Raw genomic sequence first — 26,622 nt, 5'->3', positions numbered from 1 at the left:
AATTGTGTAAAATTCAAATCCTGTCCTCAAGATTTAAATAGGAGTTCAGTTAAAATCTTTGCTGTCATAGATCTGCTTATAGAAAATTTGCATTTTCATCTTCCTCCGCAACCCCTGGGAAGGAGACTGAAGGGGGCTATGTGAATATTACAGACTAATAAATCAAACTCTATCCTCTGTAGTTACTAGCTGTTATAAATGATCTCCCTCATAGCAGAGGGGTCTGCTTGGAATTTAATTTAAATTGCAGAGACTTTAAGAGGATATTATACTGTACATTAACAAGCATTTAACCAAAACATAAAGAGCAAAGTCAACCTAATGAAGATAAATGTTTCAACTCTTTGTATCTCGATGAGCTTTTGCGTCATGTACAGTGATGAGGTTAGAGTTCTGAGACCTCAGTTCTCAGCAAAGATTTGTGGGCTTGACTGAATTAAGGAAATACAGTGCTGTAAAGAATTTAGGTGATCTCTGTTCTATACGTTTTCTTCCCAAAAGTGGATGGATAAATGTTAGAGAAATTACCTGGTTTCTTAGTTTTTACAATATTCTCTACATCACAAATATCACAGTGTCTTCATGCATCCTTTCCAGCAGTCCTGCCTACTTACATGCCTACCAGTTGTTTTAGGGGTTTCTTGCTTTGACACTGTTTTGACCAAGAAGCCATCAGAGCACACTGAACACTCGAATGCCATGGTCTCCTGTCAAACTAATCTGTGATACTGAACGGATCTTGCACAGGAAATTGACAGTTTCTTATTCAGAAATCCATTCTTACTACAGAAAATACGCAGTATTTTCAGTAGTTAGAAAATCAAGAATCATAAGTTTGCTCCAAACCATCATCTTTTATTTTATATTCAGTAGTTAGTGAAACACCAGTGGAGATAAACAGGAAAGCAGCAGAATATTTTGATAAATTTTGCCTTGATAGCCAGAGAAGGTAATTGTCAAAATGAGGAACTTGCACATCTCCATAAAGATTAGGATTTCTAACTTTTCTGATTAATTTTGCAGTAGTGCTACAGTCAGTTGCCTCTGTTAGAGAGCAACAAAAAGACATGGACACAGAGCTGGAGACCGGAGGACAAAGGAAAAATACATTATGTGTGCTTTATTGTTGTCACTGTCTTTGCTCTGAAAGCTCAGAGAATGCCAGAAGTGGTATTGTGGCATGGTGACAAAATGCAGTCTTCTATTGGGATGCTAGTATTTGAACTGTCCTCCCATTCAAGTAAATAACTCATCTTTCTGTTTGTGTGCACACACTCTGTAGAAGAAAAAGCAAGCTGTAGAAGATGGCAGACAAGATGTTGAAAAGGTCCTGCAGGAAGGGAATGATGTCCTTAATGAAGCCAACAAACTTGCAAATGGAATCAGCTTAGCTATAGAGGTGAGTGTTTTATCATCCTTATCTGAGAATTAGTACAGCAAAGCATCATTATGGAAGCAAAATAGATAATTAAAGTAACACCTGATTTTTCTTTTACTTTATCAATGTTGGAATATTTGATTTGGAAGAAACTATTTTTCCATTGTGAAGTAATCTGTTGCCTGTGGCAATAATTTTAAGTCTAGATAGGTCAGGGAGAGAAGAGGACTGCACTCTCATTTTACATAATCTGGAGATGAACTTTTTTACAAGGGCATGTAGTGACAAGACGACAAGACAAAGGGGGATGGCTTGAAACTGAAAGACGATAGATTTAAAGTAAGTATTAGGAAAAAATTCTTCACTATGAAGGTGGTGAGGCAGTGGCACAGCTTTCCCAGAGTTCTGGATACCCCACCTCTGGAATTGTTCAAGACCAGGATGGATGGGGCTTTGAGCAACCTGGTCTAGTTGCAGGAGAGTTGGAGCTAGATGATCCTGAAGGTCCCTTCCAACCCAAACTGTTCTGTGATTCTACAATAACACTTTTGAAAATTGTGCCTTAAAGGTTTTTCTGATCAGTACCTCGGCTATGGGAAAAAAAACAAACAAAACCACCTTGAAATATCACTGGTTCTGGAAATACTTCCAGCTTGCATTGAAGATTGTTATAATGAATGGAAAAACGCCTCATGGAGAATTGTGAAAGGAAACACTTTGAGACAGCTTATTGGAACAGGAAAGGCAGGTCTTCCAAAAAAGTATAGTTCTTACTAAGATACTAAGGAAAAATACAGTGAGGTACTCAAACTGTCCTGAAACATGAAAATTCTGTCATTGGTTAATTATTATTGTGGAGCATATGCATCTACATTTAGGAAAGAAATCCAAATTAGAGTTTCTAAGGTTTTAAACTGTGCAGTTCCTTAATTGTAAAATAAAATATTCTACTATGCTCAAGAGAGGCAAGTAACTCTTGGAATATTGTTTTGTCTCCCCTCTGCTCTCCAGTCCAACCATTTCTTTATTGTTTCCGTATTAGTTCCCTGAAGTCTTACTTCATGGGTTAAGTTATGAGATAATACCTGAAAAGGAATAAATAAATAAATAAATAAATAAATAAATAAATAAATAAATGTATATATATAAAGGGCTGCAGAGTGCCTGCATTCAGCTGATTAAAGGCCTTTCTTTTGCCATTTGCAGTATGTAGAAGGCGTTGCAGATAACATACAGTCAATGTCTGATCAGCTGAATGATAAAATAAACGATTTATCACAAGAAATTCAAGACAAGATGCTTCCAGAAAAGGTGTTGCAAGCTGAGAACCATGCAGCCCAGCTGAATGAATCATCTGCAGTACTAGATGGGTAAGGCAGCTGTCAGTCAGTAATGATAAAATCATGAAGCAGGTTTGTTAAATTGCGTGACAAAAACTGAAGGGTGTTTTTAGACTTTGACATCTGTCACTGGGACTGTAAAAATAACCAGTGTTCTATACAAGTATACAACTATCCAGTTGGTTAATTTGTGTATGTATCTCTTGTAAACTGTTTCATGTATCTTGTGATGCTTATAGGCTGCATGAACTGCAAACAGTGCCCTCAGATGAACTCATAACACAGTTTAACTTACCATATTGCTTACTGCTGTGTTGATATGAAAGAAATTGAACTTCATCTTACAGAGCCCACTATATGTTTTCATAAATATTTGTTAAAAACGAGGAGTATTTTCATTCTTAAGATGACCATTTAGTAAGAGACCCTTATCATGGAGCTAATTTTTTTTTTTTCACAGTCAGAAATTCCCCATAGTGACAGAACATAACCCCTCTAGTGACTTCAAACACTCTCCCAAAATCAATGTGTCATGGGCCAAAATGCTTAAATCTAAGTATAGAGTCTTCAGTTTCTGTTTACCACTATCACGTTCCTAAATACAAATGAGAATTGCAATGCCCTGGGTTTATACGACCACAGAAATGGTCTTTATATGAGTTTCAGAAATAATGATGCTTTTCTATTCATCATGAATATAGTTTCCTGGAAAGAAGAGAAGAAAATAAGGGGTTTGGTTTGTTTGGGGTTTGTTGGGACTTGGAGGGGTGTCTTTTGTTTTATTGCACTTTTTTGAATTTAGAAAGCAAGCCATAAATAGTAAGTGTAATTTGCAACAGTAATACCTAGAAATAGATCATGGATGTTCTGGCTTTTGGAACCCGTCCCTGTCATAGCTTCAGAGTTGAATTTTCTCAAAAGCACAACATGAATTAAAAAAATAGAGATTTTTTTTTTTAACATCAATGATATGCTCCTTTTTTGCTGCTTACATCTTTCATATCTACCTGAAGACTTCAGTATCCCAAAAACTTGTGGGCAGATGCTTAACACACTTTCTTTTCTTGACAGAATCTTTAATTTTGAGGAAAAGGCACAGAATTACCTCTGATAAAATGTCTGATACTTGCAAAATTACTGGCTTCATATACAGTGTAGTCATACTACTAGAGATACTCAGTTTACTTTGTTTTGAGAAGTATGTAAAATAATGTTAGCTGTGGTTTCCTGAGTAAAAAGGATTTGAAAGGCACTGTTTCTAGAAAAGCATAACTTTTGTAAATGGTATGTGCACTGGCCGATTCGATGCACCCCTGGCCTAAAATAGATGACTTACGTCACATCCAACCACAGTCCTGAGTTTGGATATAAGTACCCAAATACATGGAAAGTTGGCATGGAAGAACTAAGAAGTAGAGAACATGTAGACAAAACCCAATATTTTGCCTCCTTAATGAAACGTTGGCAAGACATATTTTGAGATAGAGGATTTTAACTATGCTAAATATACGTTTTTATGAGTGTGTGCAGTTGCTTCTTAATGCAAGTTGACAAGCTGGCCTGAAAGACCTTAGGGTAGTGTTTAAAGTTGCATTCACTGTGGTATAACAGTACTGTGTATACATCTATCTGATCCAGACATCAGCTTCAATTTCTTAAGATATACAATAAAAAATGCAAAAGCAATGTCATTAAAAATGTATCTAACAAGAAATTGTTCAAAATCAAAATTTATAATGTGGTCAGATAGATACATAACTTCAAAAGACAAAGACATTCCAAGGTCTGATATAATTCTCCATCAGAATGGAAGCTGACTTCGTGCACTGACATCAGTCATACTTTACAGGAATATGCAGTCTCAATCTGTTTTAAGAATTCAAAAGTTATCTATCTTCACAACTGGCACTTGAGTGTCTTTCAGTTAATACTAAATTTGCTGAAAAATAGAATTTCTTCTTACAGGAGAAATTGAAGGAGACTTCTTTCTCTCCAACCACCCCCTAAGGCTTCAAATAGTATACTGATTGAAAGCAAAGACATTCTCTGAAGACTTAGAACATGGAACAGTTCACGAATTTAACCTAGAAAAAAAAATATTTTTCCTGTATACAAGGAGGTGTTAGTACAGGCTTGAGTAACCATTACTGGTATTTGGCAAATTTAGTTTGGTTTTCTCCTAGCCAGAGTGGATATAACCCATATTTGTAAGTAGTACTTGAGCTACTAGTTAGATAGCTATTCTGGGCTGTGCATTTCTTAAACAGAGCCTCACAAAAACTTACTGTAGCCTAATGAGCTCCATCTGTACTTGAGGAAGAAGCTATGCTTTTCCAGGAGTGTTGCAGAGGCAGCTCAGTCATACTGTTTCTGCAGTAGCCTAAAGGGAATCTCCCTCTGTTAACTACATGTGGAGTCTGGGGAGCATACCTTCCATCCCCTTTGTCTTTCCTGTTGCATTTTGTAGATGTCATTAACTACTCAATGAGCAAAGATTAAAGCCCAGCTGTCCCAGTTCCTCAGAGAATAGATTAATTACCAGGTTAGAGAGTGAATTTCTCTTTCTTCCACACACACTGTCTCAATGACTAAATAATTTATACAAGCTGGAACAGGTCCAGCAGGAGTAGTTTCTGCCTCCTTTACATTTCTATACACCTTGATGGCAAGAGACTTTTCCAGAGAGGCAAAAATTCAAGTTCAAATCCATTCTTGTCCAATTCAAGTGGGAACTGTAGCCCGTTTACCCATTATTCAGGAGAAGCATTGTAGGCATCAGACATAATGTATACTGAGCTAGATGTCTTCAGGCTAATTCCATAGGTGCAGTACTCCTTTGTAGAAAATATTTGGATATATGATGCAGAGAAAATGCAAGTGATTTCTCCAGCCTGCTGGCTCGAAGTTCCCATGGAAGGGGTTTAGCTCGGCTCCAGCCTATGCACCAGGGAATATTAGTTGTTTATAATTGCCTTGTGATCTAATTATTATTTTTAGAATTTATTGTTTCCTATAAATACAGCATCCCATTCAATATAAAGTATTATTGTGTATGTTCTTCGTTTTGGTCAGCAAAATTAACATTTAGGATTTAGACAATGAGATTTCCAAACTTCTGTGTTTAGCAGCCAGACCAAGAAATTACCTAGAAACCCACATTATGAATATATGTTATCCGAATTATATTGTTAAGCACTGCATTTTTTCAGTGTCTGCTCCATTTTTAGCTCATAGAACATCTTTTAGCTACCATTGCTTTTTTATGTCTTTCTACAGAGATAAAAAATTAATTCCATTAAACACGTGATGCCAGAACTGAAATCTCAAGAGAAGCATATCTCTCTAAAGAAATGCTCTAGAAATACAGGCTGTTGGGTTTGAAAAAGCAGGATACTATGTTCTGTTGAACTCTGATAGCAGGTTTAATGGTGTGTTTACTTTTCCCATACCAACAGAATCCTTGCTGAAGCCAAAAACCTCTCTTTCAATGCCACGCTTGCTTTCAATGCTTATACTAACATCAAGGATTACATAGATGAAGCTGAAAAAGTTGCCAAGGAAGCCAAGACTCTTGCAAATGAAGCTATGCAAGCGGTAAGAAAAATAAATAAATTGTGGAAAAAGGCTTAGATTTTCTATGGAACTCTTTTGCCATCTTATAACTTTATAAAGAGACCCCTGCCACCATGGATTCTTGTGTTGAGATCAGAAAGCTATGCCCCTGTCAGAGCTACATGGACCTTCAGACTACATCCCCATTTGTTCCTAACTCCTGCTCCTCATTTTCCTTTCCTCTTTTGTTTACTATCTTCCTCCCTCTGTCTTCCACATTTCAGTTTCTGTCTGTGTCTCAAGCCAACAGCTTCGAGTCAGAAGTGCAGGTCATTTGATACTCAGTAAAGCTAGTTTATACTTAAGGAACGTTTTGCACGCATTTAAAGGGCTCCATACCTTAATTAACCCTTCACCCTTCAGTTCCATGAAAATGAGCAGGGACACTTCTCTGCACATAGGATAAACTGTGTAAATTCTAGAAATGGAGAATTGTAGGAGGGGAGAGGGAAGTTTTATTCTTAGAAGCCGTACAGCTTCTTTTGTGAACTCTGCTGCTTTTCAAGAGGAATCTTATTCTCACTATGAGGTACTGCATGCAAATTTTTGAAGGAAGTGGAGAGAACTTCTGCGAATAGGATTATAAGGTAAAGACAGCCTGAGCAGTAATGAGGAACTTGGTTCCTTAATGTGGATGCTGCGAACAGAAAACATTCTGAGCATAGCCAGAATTAATTTTTATGTCAAATATCAAAGACTTAATGGTTAATTGGTAGAAGTTGGTCAGAGAGCAGCTGACATGCATTTTACAGGCACACAGACCCACAAGGAAATGACAATATAATATGAAATTGCCAGACTCTATGTTTGATGCCGAAACAGATGACTGAAAGCGACTTGTAGTTACAGCACCTGTGCATGAATAAAGGTAGATTGCAGAGAGCTGATTCAGTCAAATGGATTATGAGAACAGCAAAAGGGATCACATGCTGTAAAGGTCTGTGTTTAGGAGAAGGATAAAGTGATCTAGCCATGCACAAAAAAAAAATAATATTTTTAGGCTGTTTACATTGTCAACGCTAATTAGAACACTAATTACTATATTTCTCTCTTGATGGAAAAAATTCTCATACATTAGTATGCTCTGTAAATACTTATTTATTTCACTGGAACTCCTGATTGCAGTGCAGAAGTAAATAAGGAGCTGCGGATTTTTTTTCTTATTATTAGGATGTAATACAGATAGTTATCTTTTGGTCCTTGATGACTTGCAGTGAGTAGGGCAGGCAGCTGTTTCAAGGATTGAATAGGAAAATAAGACACATAGAGCAGTCAATAAACAAAGCAAGCAATTACAGTATGGCTATAAAAGAGTATATATCAGATGGAGATTATACCATGGAAAATGGATAAATAATTTGAAAGGGATGGAGGTGAAAATGGATAATATGATGGAAATAGAGGCAAGTGAATAGCAAAGAAGGAGACTAAGATATTAGTAAGGTGAGGTTTTAAGCATCTTCATTGCATGTATTCATTAGCGGGAGCTTGTTTTTTGTAAAAAACCTGCATATATGTAACATAGGTGTAAAGAAGAGAAAGGAGTAAAATTCCTGTATATGTGTAACAGGAATCTGATTCATAAAGAAGAGAAAGGTACATATTGGTACTTCAGAATGCTCACCCATCTTCAGGACTGCTAAAAATGAAAGTAGTCCTAACTCTTGCATAGGCAAAAACTTCTCAGAATATAAGTTTTTGTGGGGGGAAAAAAAAAAAATTAAGGATAAGGCAGAACTATTTTTAACTGATGTGAATTAGCACTTAGGTCTGTAAAATACCTTCTATGTCTGTAAGTTCAAGTAAGTACAAAACCGTACCAGTTCATTTATATTCATGCTTGGAGCTGTACCTGTGCCTGTGACCAAAACCATGTCATCAGATTTGGACAGCATGATGCCTACTTCATGTTTACATCCAGTCATGAATCCTCAGGAAAAATTCCTTAATGCAAGGTCCCAGCAATTCTCAGCCTGATGTGTTCAGACCCTGACCAGCATGTGCCATCGGGGGCATCTTCACAAGGCTGTGACTATGGCTGATGTTATTCTAACTTGCAGATGTAGAATATTTCCCTGTTAATGTGGTATGTCAGTGATTCACACAGTCATCCCTGGGAAATCTGAAGGGATCTCCACCCCCCCAGGAGAATGCCATAACCCACCAGGCTATGGGCTGAACTGAAATCTTTCTACCCCTACTGCAGAAGCTGGGATGTTTGGCAAAAAGAGAATTCAAGGTTGACTCAAATACCAGGAAAAGGAAGACAGAGGGGATATTCTTCCTAAATTCTTTCATTACCTGAAGTTGTCTGTTAATTATCACATCATAGAATTTTTCTGTAATTTGTTAGATGCTTTTCTTTTGCTATTAAACTTTGCTAAAATTTTTGCAAACCCATTCCATGGATAGGAAAAACCGCACCATTAAGGACGATGTATGGATTCAGTGGCAGCATTTTGCATTTTAATATTATTGTAGCACTTACGCCTGTAAACCACGATTGAGATGATTGCATTGTTTGGTTACATAATGAGATCTGCCACAGGGTACTACAAGCAGTCAAGCTGCACAGAGTTGGGAGGGAAGGGAATGTGAAGGAGGGCACAGGGAGAGGAAGGTCCTTTCCCCAGGTTACGGATGCTCTGGAAGAGGCAGAAGTAGAACAAATGAAATTCCTGGGATCCTGCAATTTTTCAATTTATCTTGAATCACAAGGGGTTTTTGGTGTTTGGGTTTGTTTTTTTTTGTGTGGTTGGTTGGTTGTTTTTTTTACAGCGGGTGTCCCACTTTAGAAAATAATATCAGAGACCCTTGGCTGTCAGCCTTATTAAATCATAAAGGGGTTCGTCATGATCTGGGCTTGCCACAAGCACAAAAAGTCACCTCGCACAAAGCCAGAATATGTTTGGGGTTTTTATTATTGCCTTCATCATAACACATTTTCTCATGAGCTACAAGAAAAGCTAGAAAAAAAAGTATGTTTTGCATCAGATATCTTGATTAATCCTCCCTTTCAGAATTATTTTAAAATAAATATAAAATATAGCTTTTAATCAGTACAAGTGTATTTGTCTCTGAAGGGGCTCTTCTAGTATTAACTTCATGTTGAAATCTGTTTCTGACTAATTGTCAGTACATGCCTTATTATTGTCCCTGATTTTATTAACTTCTTGGTTTTGTATTGCAAACCTGGCTTTCCATATAATTTTATTGCATATAAACCGCCATTCAACCATTCCTAGTTATTTAATAATAATAGTCTTTATTTCTGAAGTCCATGGTCACAGAGTGATCATACCCTGGGTTCTGTTGCTAATGGGAAAACAATTATAAAAGGGTTATCTGGTTTGACAGGTGCATCTGTCACAAAATCTGGCCAAACATTCTTCCTTCAGGAACATTCTTCTGCTCAATTGGATGGCCTATTTTCTTTTCTTTTCTTTTTTCCCCTGCATTTGTATGTGTTTTTCTGTTAACCAATGCTACTTGTGTGACGTGATAATCTACAAAAAACTAATTCTGTTCATCTTTCGAATGTATAGTTTTTGTTGATGTTGAAAGGATTTTGTGTACACATAGTTCAGGTGAGCTTGGAAATATGGCAGTCTTACTGGCATTACTTTTTAAAATCACTTATCCTGTGATGAAAGCTAAACATACATCCTGTATAAATACAAGGAATCTTTAATAACTATATCCCTGTGACATAGCAACATATGCCGTAAGATATCCTGTGACAAAAAAATTGGTTCTGAATTTCGAAAGTATCCAAAACATACCCTAAAACAAAAAGTGATGGGCACATCCAATATATGGACTTCACAGTATAGCTGAAAACCAACAAAGATTCAGTGGTATACAAAATATCACCTCTGGGCTTGCTCATTATATAAATAATGAATAGCAATAATAACTGTGTCATTTAATTGACACACAGTTAATTTTTTAGTATATGAATCTGCCCTGGAAAATGAAAGGTAGCTGCTGCTTAATTACATACCAGCTACAAGGCTATGACCCATGACTAATATAGAATGTTATCTGGCTGTCTGGTGTATTCTCAAAGAAATGTATTCAGTATGATGTGTGACCTGAGTTCAGTCTTATAAACTGAACAGTAAGTGGTTCAGAACCTAGAGCATTTCCTACCAACTGAAATACTAATCTAATTTAGAAAAAGTTATTCTATCTATTAATTCCTGCACTGAAGATAAAGATGGATGTTTTTCAAAAGAAAGGCATTTAGGTAGCATGATATAATGAAGGATGGTTATTTAGTAGTAACACTTTTTCAGATTAATGGCAGTTTGCCCTTCTTAAACTCTTTTCTTTCATTTCTCTTATATAATATTTCTTTACTAACCTAACAGTTACAGTTTTGAATTTAACCACAAATGAATCTCTATTGTTGGTGTTAGAATCTGGATCATCAAATCCAGTCTGGCTTCTAAAGGTACTGTAGCTGCTGTTAGGGAGGAATACTGTATTGCATAATGTTGTGTCAATAGCTGAAGGGGAAAACCCATGTTTAAGTTGAAATATCTTTTTTTGTTTTGGACCTAGAGTCGAAGTTTTGCTCCTAGAGTCAAACCTGTTTCTTTAACACTCTGAACATTTTCTCTTTTTAGTAAAGACATCACTGGTATTACAAAGGAGATCTGGCTTCACATAAAAATAAAAGGATATTAAGTAGAGACTTTTTTGTGTCTTGTAGACCAGCATAATGACAATGGGATATAATTCAAAGAATACTGACATTCACGTAAAATTTTGATGACTGTTCAGTTAGATCATCTTCATATATCTTTTATAACTTCAGACTTTCCTGTATGTATGACACTGCTTGTTTGTCTACAGACATCTGATCCTCAAGGATCATTAAAGGACGGTGCCAAGAGCTCTCTTCAGAAAAGCTTCAGGGTCCTTAACGAAGCCAAGATGTTAGAAAACGATGTTAAAGGTATGTGCAGTAAATGACATTCAGGCCCATTAAATAGCAGAAAACCATTGTGAGACTGCTATGCTTCCAGTGTGAAGATGCCATATCAGTAGGAAAAAACTATAATTCATCATCTGATACGAAATTGAACAGTGTATCAGTGAAAAAGATTCTCCTGGTTTTGGTCCAGGCATTATGCAGGGATGCTGTTCCCTGCTGTTTCTTGGACAGGAAGGCTGAGGATGGTGGCGCCTTGGTCTTCTCTTGCTAAGTACCATAAGGGCAAGTGTAAGTTGGGAGTAGAGGGCGATGGAAATACTGGTTCTGATTTGCTGAATACTCTAGCAGGAAATTAGTACAAAACCCAGCATAGCATTAAAGTTTTATCCTTGTCAGTACCGAAGCAGGGTTTGCAATTCCAGTCAGAGATACCACATCTCTTCAGAATGCCTAGGGCATTGTGCCAGAAAAGGGAAGCATGGGGAGGTAGAATTAAGATGTTTGTCAAATGGGAGGGAATTGCTAAGCATTTTCTTAAAAAAAGAAAAAAAAAGTAAAACTAAAAACATGTTTCTGGAGAAAAATTATTCTTTTCACACACACAAAATATTTCTTTGTTCCTAAAGCAAAAATAAATGTCTAAACGCAGCTCAAATAATGAACATTGTAAATTCCAAACCAAATACTTTGGTTTCCTGGTGAAAATTAAGTATCTTTAATTTTTATTCAGTATTTTCCACTAGGGGGAAAAAAGTCCTATGTGTTTGATGAGATGTAGAAATGTAGAAGTTGATAATTCAGGTCAGATTATGCTTATAATGTCTTTAATGTTTTCTCATCAACAAATGACAGTATTATTGGTGAATGCCATAGTGTGAGAAGGTAGGACAATAATCAGTATAGACATACATGAAGTGTTTCACACACACATGACTAATCAGCTGCAGAAATGCAGGATGAGGTGCTATATTCTCTAGAAAGAGACTAAAGAGAAGCATGGCTCGTGTGCTGAGTCAAGGTGGAAAAAGGATATATCACAGGAATGCAGGAATAGGAGCATGGTTTTCCAAAACACATGGAACAATCCTTCTACTCTGTTCAGGGGTTTTAGTGCTTTAGCTAAGTTACCAGCTGCAGTCCTGGGCACTGAACATGAGGGCTGAGGTGATTTGCAGAGAGTCACAAAGACATCATGAAGTCTGATTGGAGATCTAGAGAAGGAGAGATGAGGAGGAAGACTGAAATACTTTAAATTTGTAAATTGAAAAAGAGGCAATTTAATATTCTTCAGTTATATCAAGGTTTTTCCAAAGAAGATTTGACTAAAATATCTCAAGTGCACAGATACAGATCATATATTAGGAAAAAATAATTAAAATACAGAAGTACTGGAATTGATTCCTGAGTAGATTAGGTAGATTCGACCTTTGAAAATCTTTGAAAACAACTTAGACAAACATCAGTGAGGAATGACTGTTGGTCAGAAGGAGAAAAATGATCTTTGGACAAACATCTGTTCTATGATTCAATGATCTGATCATTGCAACCAAAAGCAGTTTATAACTTGCATCTTTATCTAGACAGATTGTTTTATAGGTCCTCCAAGAAAACACTTATTGCAGCACTAATGAAGCATCTGTTTAACAGTACTCAACACTTCTTTCTCCACAGCACTCAGAAAGGAATTGAAAAAAATAATTCATTTCAATGAAACCTGAGGGGAAATAAGCATGATACAATTATCTTTTTTCAAGCAGACCAACAATGAGTTTCACACAACTGCCTTTGTGAAAAATGTTAAACGTTACTGCTTTCATTGCTTTGGTTTTGCATATAACGATGAAAGCAACTTACAAGCTTTTAGTGTTTGTGCCACTGGTGAAGTTGAGAGAAGGATCAACTAAGTACTCTGTACAACTATTTTGAAAGTGTATTCATCCAAATACTAAGTAATGCTTTGATTAGCCTAGTCAGAATAAGTTCAAGTTGAAAACTTTGTAGTTTATTTCAAATGAGTGCACTGTAATCCACTTCCTTTTGTAGTTTGAAATTTTGTTGTGCATATTTTTAGAAGCTCACGTTCAGTCACTGTAGCTTTTGGGGAAAAAAATGGAAAAAAAATAAAGTTTCATGTATCAGAACTAGAAGAACCACACATGGTAAATATTCAAGCTTGAGATTTAAACTGCCTGTCACAGAGATGATGCCTGAAGCTTCCCTGTCATGTTAGAGTAGTTAAAATACGAAACCAGACAGATTTTTATAACTGAGCCCAGTCCTTCAGATTTTAACATACAAAATTTTCATGGCCTCCTGGGAGATGCATTACAAAAAATATACTGCATGAAGGATGAGATCCATACAGCATAGAATCATATTTTGACTATGACTACACTTTAATTTAGTTTTGGCAGCTCTAGGATTTCCAATTGCAAAACTAGTTAACAAGTAAATATAATGTTTAATAACGTCATAAAGCATAACGTTTCATAAGGTCATTAATTACTTTTCATTGTCATACACTGTTTGACAGTTAAAAACATCATTATTTTCTTGTAGCAGCTCTCAGGAAAAAAAACGTGCCTGCAGTTACTAGTAAATCTTGGATGTATTTTTTAGGGTGTTCTTTATAGGGACTCTTTACTGCCAGATTCAGTACAGATTCAGGGCTGGAGTGGAATGTTTCAGTATATATGTTACATAAAATCACAAAGCTATGAAGGGAGGCCAGTGCGCAATTTAAGTAGCATAGCTGAAGTAGAATGAATAAGGATGCCATTAGTGCCCCTTTCTGGAGCACAAACTGCTGTGGTGAGCCATCACTAGTGTATAGGAAACACTGTAATGGCCGTACTTCTTCTTCCCTGCCACAGTGTTCCTCTGAGCAGACTGGAAACCAGAGAGTGGAGTCCGTAGTTTTACGTGCTCCCCAGGCAGTTACAATGGAGTAATCATGTGTTCCACATAATATGATGCCTATTTTCAAGGACAAAATAAAATAATAGCTTTACTTATATATGTGTGAATTCCATGTGCCCACAAGACTGTCCAATTTAGAGAGGAAAAACTCTGAGTTAAGATGTATTGCATTCTCAATAAGACATTACTTGAGTGATTTTTTTAAAAAGTATGTTATCCCCTGATTTTATGCCATTGAAGTTCATACCAGTTTCATATTTCAGAAGTGAAGGTCTAAACAATCTAAAGATTCATAAAGCAATCCTAATGCAAGCAGGGAGCAGTGCTTAAAATGACATATTAGAACTTTGTCTGTGCTCTTGCACCATACTGAAGGGTAATGAGATGGAGCTTTCTTAATGCTCTCTGATATGTCTTAGATTTAGAGTGCTTCATACAGACAAACACTCTGAACTTTTCACAGTACACCTTTTTGCATATAATAAAACATGGCCATGCTCCACAGCCTGACCCACAGAGATCAGTTAACGTTGTGCCCAGAATGCAGATGCTGAAGAATAAAAACCAAAGAGATTTCATAGATTTCTTTTTTTTTTTTTCCCCCATCCTGCTTTTGCTCAGAGTGGTGACATTATGAGCATAATCCCTTCCAGATATCTTGATGTTTTGACAATAGAAAGTGCAAGCTGAGTGTCTAATAAAAAGGTATTTTCTCATGGTTCTTATTAAGCCACCCTTCTCAGTCTGAACTGGAAGTGCAGGGTGGATGATGGGTGCTCTATAAAGATGTGGTAGACAGAAGTAATCATTAGTGAAAAAATTCTCTGTCGGCATTACAGGTAGTAAATTAAAGTAATGACGACCTATAAGCCACACAACTAATATACAACTCCAAAAATCCAGGTTGGTCTGTGAGGGAGGTGAGACTGTTTTGTTGTCAATTACCCAAGTTATAAAATGGTTGTTAATCACAGCATTGTTTTATATTACCACCAAAACCTGCTGAAACAGTCCTTACAAAGCAAAGCTTTTGACAGAAGCTATTAAAATGGAGATTTAGTCATTTCTCTCTCTGTGGGGATAGGAGTTAACCCTGGTGGGAGAAGGAAAATCTGTATGTAGTGCTCTGGCTAAGAAGTAATTTAGAAATTTGGGCTACAAATGAGTGAATGCCACTGCCTGCCAGCTTCATTCTCTCTGTGCCTTGAGGGATTTTCAACTTGCCAGGAGCAATTTTTCTTCCTTATAATTTTGAATTTACTGTTTTAAAAATATTCTTTCCCAATGCAGGTTTGAGACTATATACAGACTTTGTCAAAACTGATCAATGAAAAGTGAAAATAAGCTGTATAAACTCCTCTTCAGCTGGAGACTGCTGTCAGGTGGCTACTGAAATTCAGCTCATGTCATTTCTTTTGCTTAAGATTTGACAACTTGAGGGGGACTTGTCTTGACTGAAAACATGAATATTTTTAGCTAAAACATTTTACGGCTGATAGGCACAGCTAAATCCCCTGTTTGAGTATTCTCTTCTACTCTATTTTTCTTGACCTGGCATATTGCATTCACCAAATTATTGCAGTCAGTGAGGTAGGTAGTCCTTTTAAAAAGTTAACCATCATTAGCCGAATTTCTCTACCTACATCTTTTCCTCCTGTTTGTTCTTAATGCCAGTTTCTAAGTCTTGCTTGGTTTAGGGGAAAAAAATTAGCTTGTGACCCACCTTCCTCTTCACAGGACATGAGGAACAAGAGTAAGACTGTGTGGAGGGAGAATGATACTTGGAAGAAGCGTAATAATGACAATAGAAAAGGATGTGTGTAACTGCCAGTTCATTCATGCAGTATTCAGTCAATAAAAACAGCTGCATATATTGCTCCTTGATAGATTTCCACCTTTATTCTGATTTTGCAGTACATGCATTGGGTAGCATAGTCTTGTGATATCTTCTTGAACAGTTTCACATGGAAAATTGCATTTGGTCATGCTATTGGAAAACACTAGTTTCCACTAATATTGCAGCAGTGGCATATCATCAGTAATTAACCAGTGCCACCTATGTATGTGATCTATAAAGACTTGTACAAACTTGTCTCTTGTAAGACAGATCACTACGTACAAATGGTAAGTATATTAAATGGTAATTAAGTTCTCAAGTTAAAGATGAAATATATGAGTGTAAGGATTTTTTTTTTATTTTTTTTTGTTTATGTTTGACTCAGTTTCATTGAGAGGAAAAAGGGAAGATGTTTTATTCTGTAATGCTGTGTTTCATTATGGAAATGTAAACAGAAATTGAAAATCTTTGTGTTAACCAAGCCAGAAAACCTAAAGGTCCATACCTACAAAGTCCTTTATGGTACTGCTTACTCTTTAAGGTTTAGTTTCAGTGATGCATGAATAGTTTTGCTGATTTGAACAGTAAAGACTGCATTGATTGGCATCCTGTGTCATCTCTGTGAGAGCTAATCAAGTCAAAACAGGATTGAGATAAATTTCTCAGGATACTCCTCGACCTACGCTACAAAGTGAATTGACAGTGCCTGGCATCTTTCAGTGCAGGCCCACTAACCTCTTCCAAGTCAGTTAAGTAGGTAGTCTGGAAAAACTTAGATTGTAGCTGCCTGCATTTTATCTAGCTTCTATGATTAACTAGAGGATATCAGGCCTTCAAATCATAGCTCCAGTACTTTTCATAAATGCTAATAATTAAAGGGTGGGGAAAAGCTGAAAGGAAGTCAGTTCAGTTTGTGATTCATACACAGAATTAGCTCTGTGATTAGTGAAAAGGCCATCTGGATTACAGCATGGGAAGTTACTTCAAAATAGAACTTCAGGTTAATATCACTGTGCAAAATGAACAATTTCCTTGAAATGTTGACGTGGGCCTTAGTGTCTCTTAACATATCTCTGTGTAAGAGTTTCTCTCGGAGCATTTATTTATGGCCTTTTTTTTTTCAAGTTAAAATAAGGAGTTAAAAGAAAAAAATACTAAAGACGTGGAGTCTCAGTATTTAATTTCAGGAGTTCTAGGGAAACTTCCCTTATTAAAATCTGTAAAAAATCTGCTTCTGCTATGGTTACAAACTTGAAAACAGAAGTCTGGAAAGATGATTCTTTGGAAATATAACCAGGGGATAATTAGCATAATGTTGGATCTGGCAGATTAAAGAGGAGAAAAAGAGATAATTGAAGAGTATGTAACAAACTTAGCACACCACCAGTGGAAATGAATCAGATATCTCAGAAATATTAACACACTTTATAAACACTAACATCCCAAAAGGCAGCAGAGACACCAAGGAAATATCAAGCAGACCATAATTTCAGAATTAAAGGAAGAAATTGAAACAGTTTTGTTGGTATTATTACTTAACAGTAAGTGAACAGTAAATGAACTCAGATAGTCTCAGGGCATTTAAAACCAGAATCTTGTGAGTTCATTCTGGGTTAACATTACATTACCTACCAGCACCATATTCTGCAGTAGAGACAAATCCTGTCATTTAAAAATAAGCTGGTTTTGAGGAGAAGAGTGATCTTATAATTTATATGATTCTTCCCAATGTTATTCTAGTGTCAACTGTGCCTCTTGCAATTCACACAAACGTCCTTCTCTTCTTCTGCTGGATGTTTTGCAGAATCAAGGCTTTATTCCGAGCACTCCTGCAGTCCTGTGTGTCACTCTTTTAAAAAGCAAAGAGACTATTTCCTGAATGACACTTCAAAGGGTCTAATAACAAAAGTATGGTTCTGATTTAAATTCCATCCACTATTTCAGCCTTGCTATAGTCAATGAAAAATTAGTCAATGATTTCTTATAGGCAATGTACATTTTGTTTGATTCTTCTCTTTTAAAATTGCTTCTTGCACATCTAGTTTTATGAAATTTTACTTTTTTAGAATTTGTGGAACTTGAACCACAATCCCTTGTTTTAATCTATTATTCTGGTTATTCTCTTACAAAGGGGTTACAGCCCTGATACTGCTGGAGATGCTGGAGTACCAATCATACATCTAATTGTTGTACCTTATAAAAACAGGTGCTTTTTGGGTTTGGGATAGGTATGTGACTATAATTTCACCAAGAAACCTCACCTCCATTTGTTTTCCTATCCCAGTATCCACTTAGATAAGTATACAGAAACTAGGTATTTATTTTCAGTAACTTTTGACCTATCTGAAGGTCACAGCCATACTTTGTATCCTGAAATCCTTTTCTACAGATTATTCTCATATTCCTGCTACCAAACAAAGTGATGTTGAATTAGTTTCCCAGTAGGGCATGCCTTTAAGGTAAGAAATTACCAGCTGGCTGTTCCGAAGATTTCCATTGATACGAAGAAATGATGAAAAATGCTCCCTAAGATAACAGTTTAAGCATTAATTACCATTTTCTGTGCCAAACTTTTCTTCAAAATTTTGAAATAATATTTGTTTAAGTAGCCATAAAGTTGAAATCTCACTTTTGAAAGTTTGAGAAATTATTGCTATACTGGATACTCTTAAGAAAAAAGAAAATAACTATCATAATTTTTATTCTAGAGCAACTGCTTAAGGATAGAAACTTACCTGTAAGGGGCCACACCAGTTTCATCTATAACGCACTGAATATGACATACCTGTGCCTTTGATTTGTACTAGTTCTTCGATTTGAACAAATTATTTGCTTTGAGTTTTATTTACTAGACAGGCTTTAAAAAGAAAAAATACAAAACTATGCTTATTTCATATTAACTTGTTAGGGTATTTTATATTGATGATCAGTACTAGGGTGATCTTATGTGTTTTCCTCAGATGTTATGTCAACATGGTTATCTTTAAGAAAATCCAAGACAATTGGGTCTGGCCAGTTTAATTGCAACAGTTAGCTGACTTAATGGATCTTGCCTTTTTCATACTACATTAAACTCATCCAACTCAGACAACCATCTTAAGAAGGAAATTTTAGTAGTACTTTAATCTAGGAATCAAAGCTATGACTAAAACGTCATACTTGTTGAATCTTTCAGAGGGTCTTTGTGTGAATTTGCATAAATCATATGTGATTGTAATTTTTTTATTTCTTCTGCACACCTTAGGAAAACCCTTAATAAATATACCACAGTACAAGGAACTCAAGCATTTAGATACCACGAAGTAGGGAACTTAAAGAAACAAGATTACCAGTGAATGCTAGAACCAGTTTTATTGTATTTCCTTATTTACACTATATAATATCTTAATGATTAATGGCTTACTCATTGCTATGCATTTTAAATTATGTGCAAACAAGGGATGGTGAAAATAAAGAGTTAAAGATTCTGTACTATTGCACTTTTTATAGAAAAGGGGAATAATCTGGACAGCATGCAGAACAAGCTGAAAGATGCTGATGACAACAATTCCATTCTCCTGAGAACTTTGAATGAAACCTTAGGAAAGCTGTCAGCCATTCCTAACGGTAAGCTGGAAAAGTGCTGCAACACTTGACTCATCCCTGCTCTTTTGTTTCATTTTCCATCACCTAAATTCTGTCTGATAAATCTCTGCCTTTGTCCATACTATGTTCACCTTGACCAACGACTCCTGTAATAAGATGAAAATGAGGAATATAAAAGAACTGAACTAGAGGTAGTTACATGGTATCAGTTTGTATTCTGGTATGGTAAAAGGTACCATGCTTTTGCAGTTTGCAGAAGGTTTCAAAAAGAAAAGAATTATGATACCAGGAATTATGTAACAATCTGAGACAGTCTTTTCTTTAAAAGTGAAAAGTCTTTTTATGAAACTACTTTTTAATGAACCATTATAATTTAGCTGGTAAAATTTAACCCAAGAAGAGTAAAGACTTACTGGTTCACAGAAAAAGCAGGATGAGATCTGCTGGGTTTTGTCTTACCTGTCTGCTACATTCTCATTAATTTATGCTGCAGTATAGTTTGCAGTCACTGTTTGGTGTGGTATATCTTTTTTAGCTATGCTATAGATTGCTTAGAACTGGAACAGGCTTTCCTCAATGAATTCTGAAATGCTGTGAACATTCAGAATTCTATATAGCTCAAAAAAAATTAAAAAAAATTGTAATAGTCACTAAAATCACAAATTCATAGGATGATAGCTGCTTTGTGTTGTGATAGCAAGAGGCAGGGAGCTTCAGCGGAGTTTCATTATAATGGACAGTAATAAACTGAATGTTTCTGTTAGAAAATAAGATTGTTTTTATCAATGTAATCTGTTAGACCTTTTCTCTCCAAGGAGGACTTTATAAAGATACACCTTAAGAAAAGTCTCTAAATAAAATCTATATTTTGTCTGATTTGTGATGGTCTGGAAGGCTTGGACTGTAAAAACTTGGTAGGAAAAACACTTTACTATTTGTGTTGCACATTTTTGTGGCCTTAAGATTCTAGATAACTGAGAAGTTTTGTGTTAGATCTAGTGATCCTTGAAATTGGGCATTAAAAAAATTTGTTTTAATGCAATATGGTCATTTTATGCAACTTCCTGGGGTTTGGCCATAGGTACTGACATGACCTTTTCTCTTCTTATGCAAACATAAATGTCTCAGTCAAACAAAATGGACTTTTAAGGCCTGTTGACCTTTAGGACACAGAATGCTAACTATGAAACAAGTAAAAGAAGTAAGAAATATGAAATATGCAACCATATTAATGACATTACCATTAGCAATGTAATTAACTGTTGTCAGCTTAGAGTTACAGGATGCTGGCTCTTGGGACAAGGAAGCTCATAAAAACAAGCATGTATGTATTAGAATTAAATTCAGAGCAAATAAATGCCATGGATAAGAAAATGTAATAAATTAGTTGTCCAAAAGGGAAATAACCAATGAGAATGGGGGACGAAATGACTCTAACATGTATCTTACTCTTCAAGGATTACAGAAAGCAGAGAACAGCTTAAACTAATAATTCTTGTGTCCATGATTTGCTAATAGCCAAATAAAAGAAGAAGGATTCAAAGTGGGAGAGATAGGTAGATCATGTTAGGCGAAGGACCCATATGTGGAGGAATGGCATAAAGTGTGGCTGAAAATAAATGCAGTTTGTGTGACCAAAAAGAAATAACACAGTAACTCCAACTTTCACTCTTTCAGAAAGATGCATGATCTCTAATAGTGGCGTCAGACATACTTAGGTATGATGAAAAAAGGAAGTGAAAAAAGGCAATCAGAGCTTTTTGTTTGGCAGTAATGATGACATCAATGGTTTTTTAAACATTTTTGAGGGGCTGTTGTATTTTGGGGGCTTCTCAGAGCCAAAATTTCAGAAATGAGGATGGAGTTGTTTGGAACATAGGTATAATATATCTTTACTCAAGGAAGTAAAAAGGGTATTGGAACTCTTCGAGGTGCAGGACAAGCCCACCAATTCTCTATGGCCTTTGGAAGCATCACATGCTTGCCAGGCCTAAGGCTTGATCACATCAGATGTTCCACAGAAGGATGACCTGCCTAGAAGACCATTTGGAAACCTATGCTCATATGGCTGATATAAGGATACCTTTGAGCACACAAGTGGAAAGCAACTCCAAGAAAAGTTTCATAGGAAGCAGGTGGCAAGGCAGGTTCCTGCAGGTCCTGTGACTCCACTGTGATGGTAGAGTGCGAGTTCACACAGGTCAGGCTTGCAAACTGGAGTGTCCACCATGACAATGCTTTCTGCTTGCTCACTTGGTCCCATCTGTGGGAATTCTAAAAATCTGGTAGCTCCCTAGCCCAGCACAATTTGTGCTGCTGGCTCATCATGTCATGTACTCTCAGCACCGCATCGTCACCTGAGCTGCATGACAAATTTTAAAGCAAAGCAATTTACTGACACCGGATCTGAATAAATACCTACTTGAACACCTAGCTGTGCATTTTATCATTTAGCAATAGCAGAATCAAAAACATTCCTGTTTTGAATGTTTTCACCCCAAAGACTGAACATGCATTTTCATTTTGAGGGCAGACAAGTGCCAAGGTCACCTTGCTTAAGGTCACCAAGGATGTCTTTGGATGCATGTGATTAACTCAGTCAGTGGACCCTTGTTGTTCTTATTCACAAAATGATTTGTCACAGCTTTAGCGGAAACACATGGAATTGGATTTCTGTACTTTGTACATCAGAACATTATGTTATTTATAAGTATCAAATATTGTACTTGGAAATTGATCAGAGGTTAATCAGTAAGTCAACAGCAACAAAAAAAAAAAAAAAAGAAAAAAAAAAAAGAAAATTACCTCAAAATTATTTGTACTTTACATACAGCTGGGTCTGGAGCTATTTTTTTAATTTTCTGATGCATTTGGTATCTCAAAAAAAACCCATACAGGGCCAGATTCTTCAGTCCACACTTACAACTAGTAATGACGTACTACATCTGAAGTAGAAGCTCTCAGAGAACTACCCAACACAATTTAGGATGGTAGAATTTTGATCCAACTTTATTCTTAAAATGTGTGAATGAAAGCTCTATACTCTAGGCAATCATTTCATTATCATTTTCTACCTACAGATACAGCTGTAAAAGTACAGGCAGCCAAAGATAAAGCCAAGCAAGCCAACGATACTGTAAATGACATCCTGGCCCAGGTTAAAGACCTAAACCAGAATCTCCTGGGCTTGAGAAACAACTACAGTAAACTTGCAGACGATGTGGCGAAAACAAATGCTGCTGTGAAGGAGCCTATCGAGAACAGTAAGGTCTTTTTTTTTTTGGTTATTTGATGGTGATTTTAAATTTGTGGGGTTTTTTTAATATCTCAAAATGAAACAGAGACACTTCAGAGTTTTATTTGAATAGCATTACTAAAGTATGCTGGGATAAAAGGAATGTCTGTGACTTCTATTTTCTGGACTTTATATATAAAAAGAATTTTAAATCTTATGGACTGCTGCTAGCAGTGAGAATAAAAAGCTCATTTCAGCACGATGAATATTTAGTTGATAGATTTGTTCTGCAGACTACTTTTTAAAGTGTTTAGGAGGTGAATAATCAAAGATTCTGACTGGCAATTCACCCATTGATTCAAGCAAAATTCCACACACTAAACCTGTCTTCAGTCAGTCAGATAATGAGTTCTGGGAGAAACGCATGACTTCTTTCGTATCCATTACTATTTTTGATAGAACACTGAAGACAAGAAGAAAGATAAAAGGGAAATTCGGGGAATGGTATTTATATGCCTTTTTTTTTTTTTTTGATAGTGAATCGTGTTATGTGAACAATTGCTTTAGCATTTTCACTTTTGTTATGATGGATAAAATTGAATTCTAAATTACAACACATTTTATGGTGATATAGGAGCATAGAGCCAGGGTTTACAGTGAAAACAGTGTCTTTAGAAAATTACTGAAGGATTAGTTTCTGAGCTAACCTGGGCTTCCCAGATTGTTGTCAGCTTGATGAAGCTGGGCATCTGAAAACATCCAGTTTAGGAGGCTGTAATTCTCATTCTATGGACAAATTTCCTCTTCAAATTATAGCTGTACCAGTGAAAGAAGTTAATCCTAATGGCTGTTTGTCACTGCCTGCCTATTGCAAGCCCCTGATCCATCATCAACTAAAATGCATGTGTGAGCCCCAGATATAATCCCCATCAGGCAGACAGATCCATGCTAGTTTAGAAAATATGAAAAGTAGTTATTGATTGAAATAGTGTGGTTAGATTACTGTGGATTATGGAACAAGCAGAACTATGAGGTAATGGCCTCTGGCAGGGTAGTGATAAACTACTGAGAAATCACCTAAAAGCAGTAATTTCTTGGCACTGCTGGATCTAGAGTAGGCCATCTGTCCCAGCCCAAGTATTCCAAGACTGTACATTAGCGTTTTAGTTGAGATTAGGAGCAATAATTTAGAAGTAAATCTCCTGATTGCTCCTAGTCACCATTATTTCATTCACATTAGGAGTGGTCTTAACACTTACAAATTCTTTCATGTCAGACAAAGCGTATAAATCTTAACTAGAAGATGTTCTCCAGAAGTATGCTTTTACCAATCTCCAACTGCAGTAAATGCAGAAAAAAACACTCCAAATGCATATAGTGAGTTTGTTGGGCCTCATGCCTACATGCTGAAGTAGACATAGCCTTTCTTGTATGCCAAATTTCAGGCCCTAGATTTTTATTATATAGATGTGCAATACATAAAAGATAATATGTTTTTGCTAGACTAATCCTGTCCCTTAATTTACTTTACATTTCACTTTAGGGCTTCAAAATGTTTTCTTACTTTATCTTCTGTTTTTTCTCTTTTCTTTGTCTCCATATCTTGCCTACAGAAATCAGTACGTACATTTTCTTGTTGCTTTCATTGTGCCTTTTCCAGTAAACGATGATAACCTCCTTACCACCAAAGGTTCTGCATGGTGCTCTATGTTTTACATTAATTGAAATAGTTAAATAGTTACCTTTTGAAGGCGCTGAGCATCTTGAAGGTTTGGTATGAGTACCTGGGTGACTATTCAAAAACTAGATATGCAGACTTTCATGCTTTATATAAGCATCATTATTACTATTAATTTTCATTCTCAGCATGCATTCTTCTAGTAAGTACAGGTTTGTCACTTTCAGCATCATCCACACAAACCCATACCCTCATGCTAGCCAAGTGCTGTAATCCTAAAATCTGCTGATGGATTGTCAAAGACAGGACATTATCCACTGGTTGTATGTTGAGAGGAAAATGAGTAATTTGAAATTAAAAAGAAAAAATGTCCATGTGAAATTATTATGTCCACCTGAATAAAAAGAAAATATTTGCAGTTTACTGTTACTGGTTTTTAATCTGCTTTCAGTACATACAGAATTTTAAACTTGTGATCAGAATAAAGCTTTTTTCTAGTTGAGGCCATTATAATGAATTCAAGAATTAACTTCAATTCTAACCATGTTTCAGAAATTACTAATGGAAACTAACCAGCTTTTTTTAATGTTATATATTTCTCAAAATTAGATTTCTTTTAAAAAAGTATTGCATTCATAAGTGTATTTTCCTACAAGAAGTGTTTTCGATTAATATCATCCTGACTTGAACCTTAGTTACTGCTTCAAAATCCTTCTTTAAAACCTGCATTTGCTACTGTTGCTACTTTAACTTGAGTCTAAATATTCTTAAATTATCATAGTCTCTTCAGGTAGCTTCCTGGTCTGTGTGTACCTCATAGTAGTATATACAATCACCTGAGTATTGTGTATGCAGAATTTTCTTGTATTTTGCTTATCATAGTGTATAATTACTCTCTGACACTACACTCTAAAACCCTGTCTTGTTCTTTCTTATGAAGTTGCTGATGCAGATTCCAGTATTAAAACCCTAGAAAAGGAAGCAGATCGTCTGCTAGATAAAATCAAGCCAATCAAAGAACTTCAGGATAATTTAGGGAAAAACATTTCTCAGATAAAAGAGCTGATAAGCCAAGCTCGGAAGCAAGCCAATTCGGTAAGCCCTCTTTCTCAGTAAGATGACCTTTTGAGTATTGATGGGATTTCTTTTTCCACTTTTCTGTTTCATTTCCATAGGGTGAATCAGTTCTAATTCTGAACATCTGTAAAGAGAGCAAATAATGGAGTATAATTCCTCTAGGTAAAAAGAGAATATTCTGATGATTTTCATTCTGTCTTGTTTCCTCATTTAAACATGTCCTTTTTAAATGGAAAGCATCCATAGGAATGTATCTGGAGAGGTTATTATTTAAGAAGTATTATGGATGATGGTATGGATGGTACGGCAGAAGAATCACATCATAATTGATTTTTTTGTGAAAATGACAGTGTATTTTTTTTGCCTTAGCACTGATATTAAGCCCCTGATTTCATTTCATTGAACTTAGATTACCTGAGAATGACGCCATCTCAGACTCACTGAAATTGCTGAGTGCATTTGATTTTCATGTATTCTTGACTTTCATTGTCCAGTAGCAGTTCTGAAGACTTAAACTTGAGTTAAAAGTATATTTCTGTTCCTTTTAATGAGTTTGGTATCCATCTCCCTGACCCAGTAATACTGTAAACTCAAGGATCAGCTGCTTAATACTGAGGTTATTTAGTTTGTGAGCTAATGTAGCAAAAGAAAAAAAAAAAAAAATCTTGAAGATGGTACTTAAGAAAACTCCTGAAGAAATGGTTGAAAAAAATAATCTACAGAATAATAGGATCCTGGAAAAGAAGCATATTCCATCTATTCAATTAAATTTGCATGTGACAGGCTACAGTTACTACATGGGTTTGCTATATTCATCTTCTCTCTGTCTGAAGTGTTTCTGAGATAGGGAAATTGTGAGTTTGGTCATATAATGGATCTCCTTTTTGACAAAGTTTGCCCTAAGCATAAGGTGATACTAGTATGCACATCTACTGTAATACATAAACATGTCTAGCTGGAATTGAAATACTATTATACTGTAATTATGACTGTACTGGCATTATGAATGCAAACAGTAC

At 36.0% G+C, this 26,622-nt stretch overlaps 1 protein-coding gene across 6 annotated transcripts in view; it reads left to right on the top strand.

Annotated features, from left to right (window-relative positions):
- Window positions 1–26,622, top strand: part of LAMA2 (laminin subunit alpha 2) — a 368,416-nt gene that overhangs the window by 294,031 nt on the left and 47,763 nt on the right. For all 6 annotated transcript variants that reach the window (XM_057408938.1, XM_057408930.1, XM_057408924.1 and 3 more), the window contains 7 exons: window positions 1,283–1,399; window positions 2,585–2,748; window positions 6,174–6,312; window positions 11,191–11,293; window positions 19,518–19,634; window positions 22,694–22,876; window positions 25,467–25,621. In XM_057408938.1, coding sequence (XP_057264921.1) covers window positions 1,283–1,399; window positions 2,585–2,748; window positions 6,174–6,312; window positions 11,191–11,293; window positions 19,518–19,634; window positions 22,694–22,876; window positions 25,467–25,621 — 978 coding nt within the window. The remainder of the gene's footprint in view (window positions 1–1,282; window positions 1,400–2,584; window positions 2,749–6,173; window positions 6,313–11,190; window positions 11,294–19,517; window positions 19,635–22,693; window positions 22,877–25,466; window positions 25,622–26,622) is intronic.

The sequence above is a fragment of the Pezoporus wallicus genome, unplaced genomic scaffold (assembly GCF_028554395.1).
Source record: "Pezoporus wallicus isolate ANWC-B61680 ecotype Strahan unplaced genomic scaffold, APGP_CSIRO_Pwel_v1 contig_3817, whole genome shotgun sequence".
Taxonomy (NCBI): Eukaryota; Metazoa; Chordata; class Aves; order Psittaciformes; family Psittacidae; genus Pezoporus; species Pezoporus wallicus.
The sequence above is the reverse complement of the archived record's forward strand: the minus strand, read 5'-3'. Positions and strand labels throughout refer to the sequence as shown.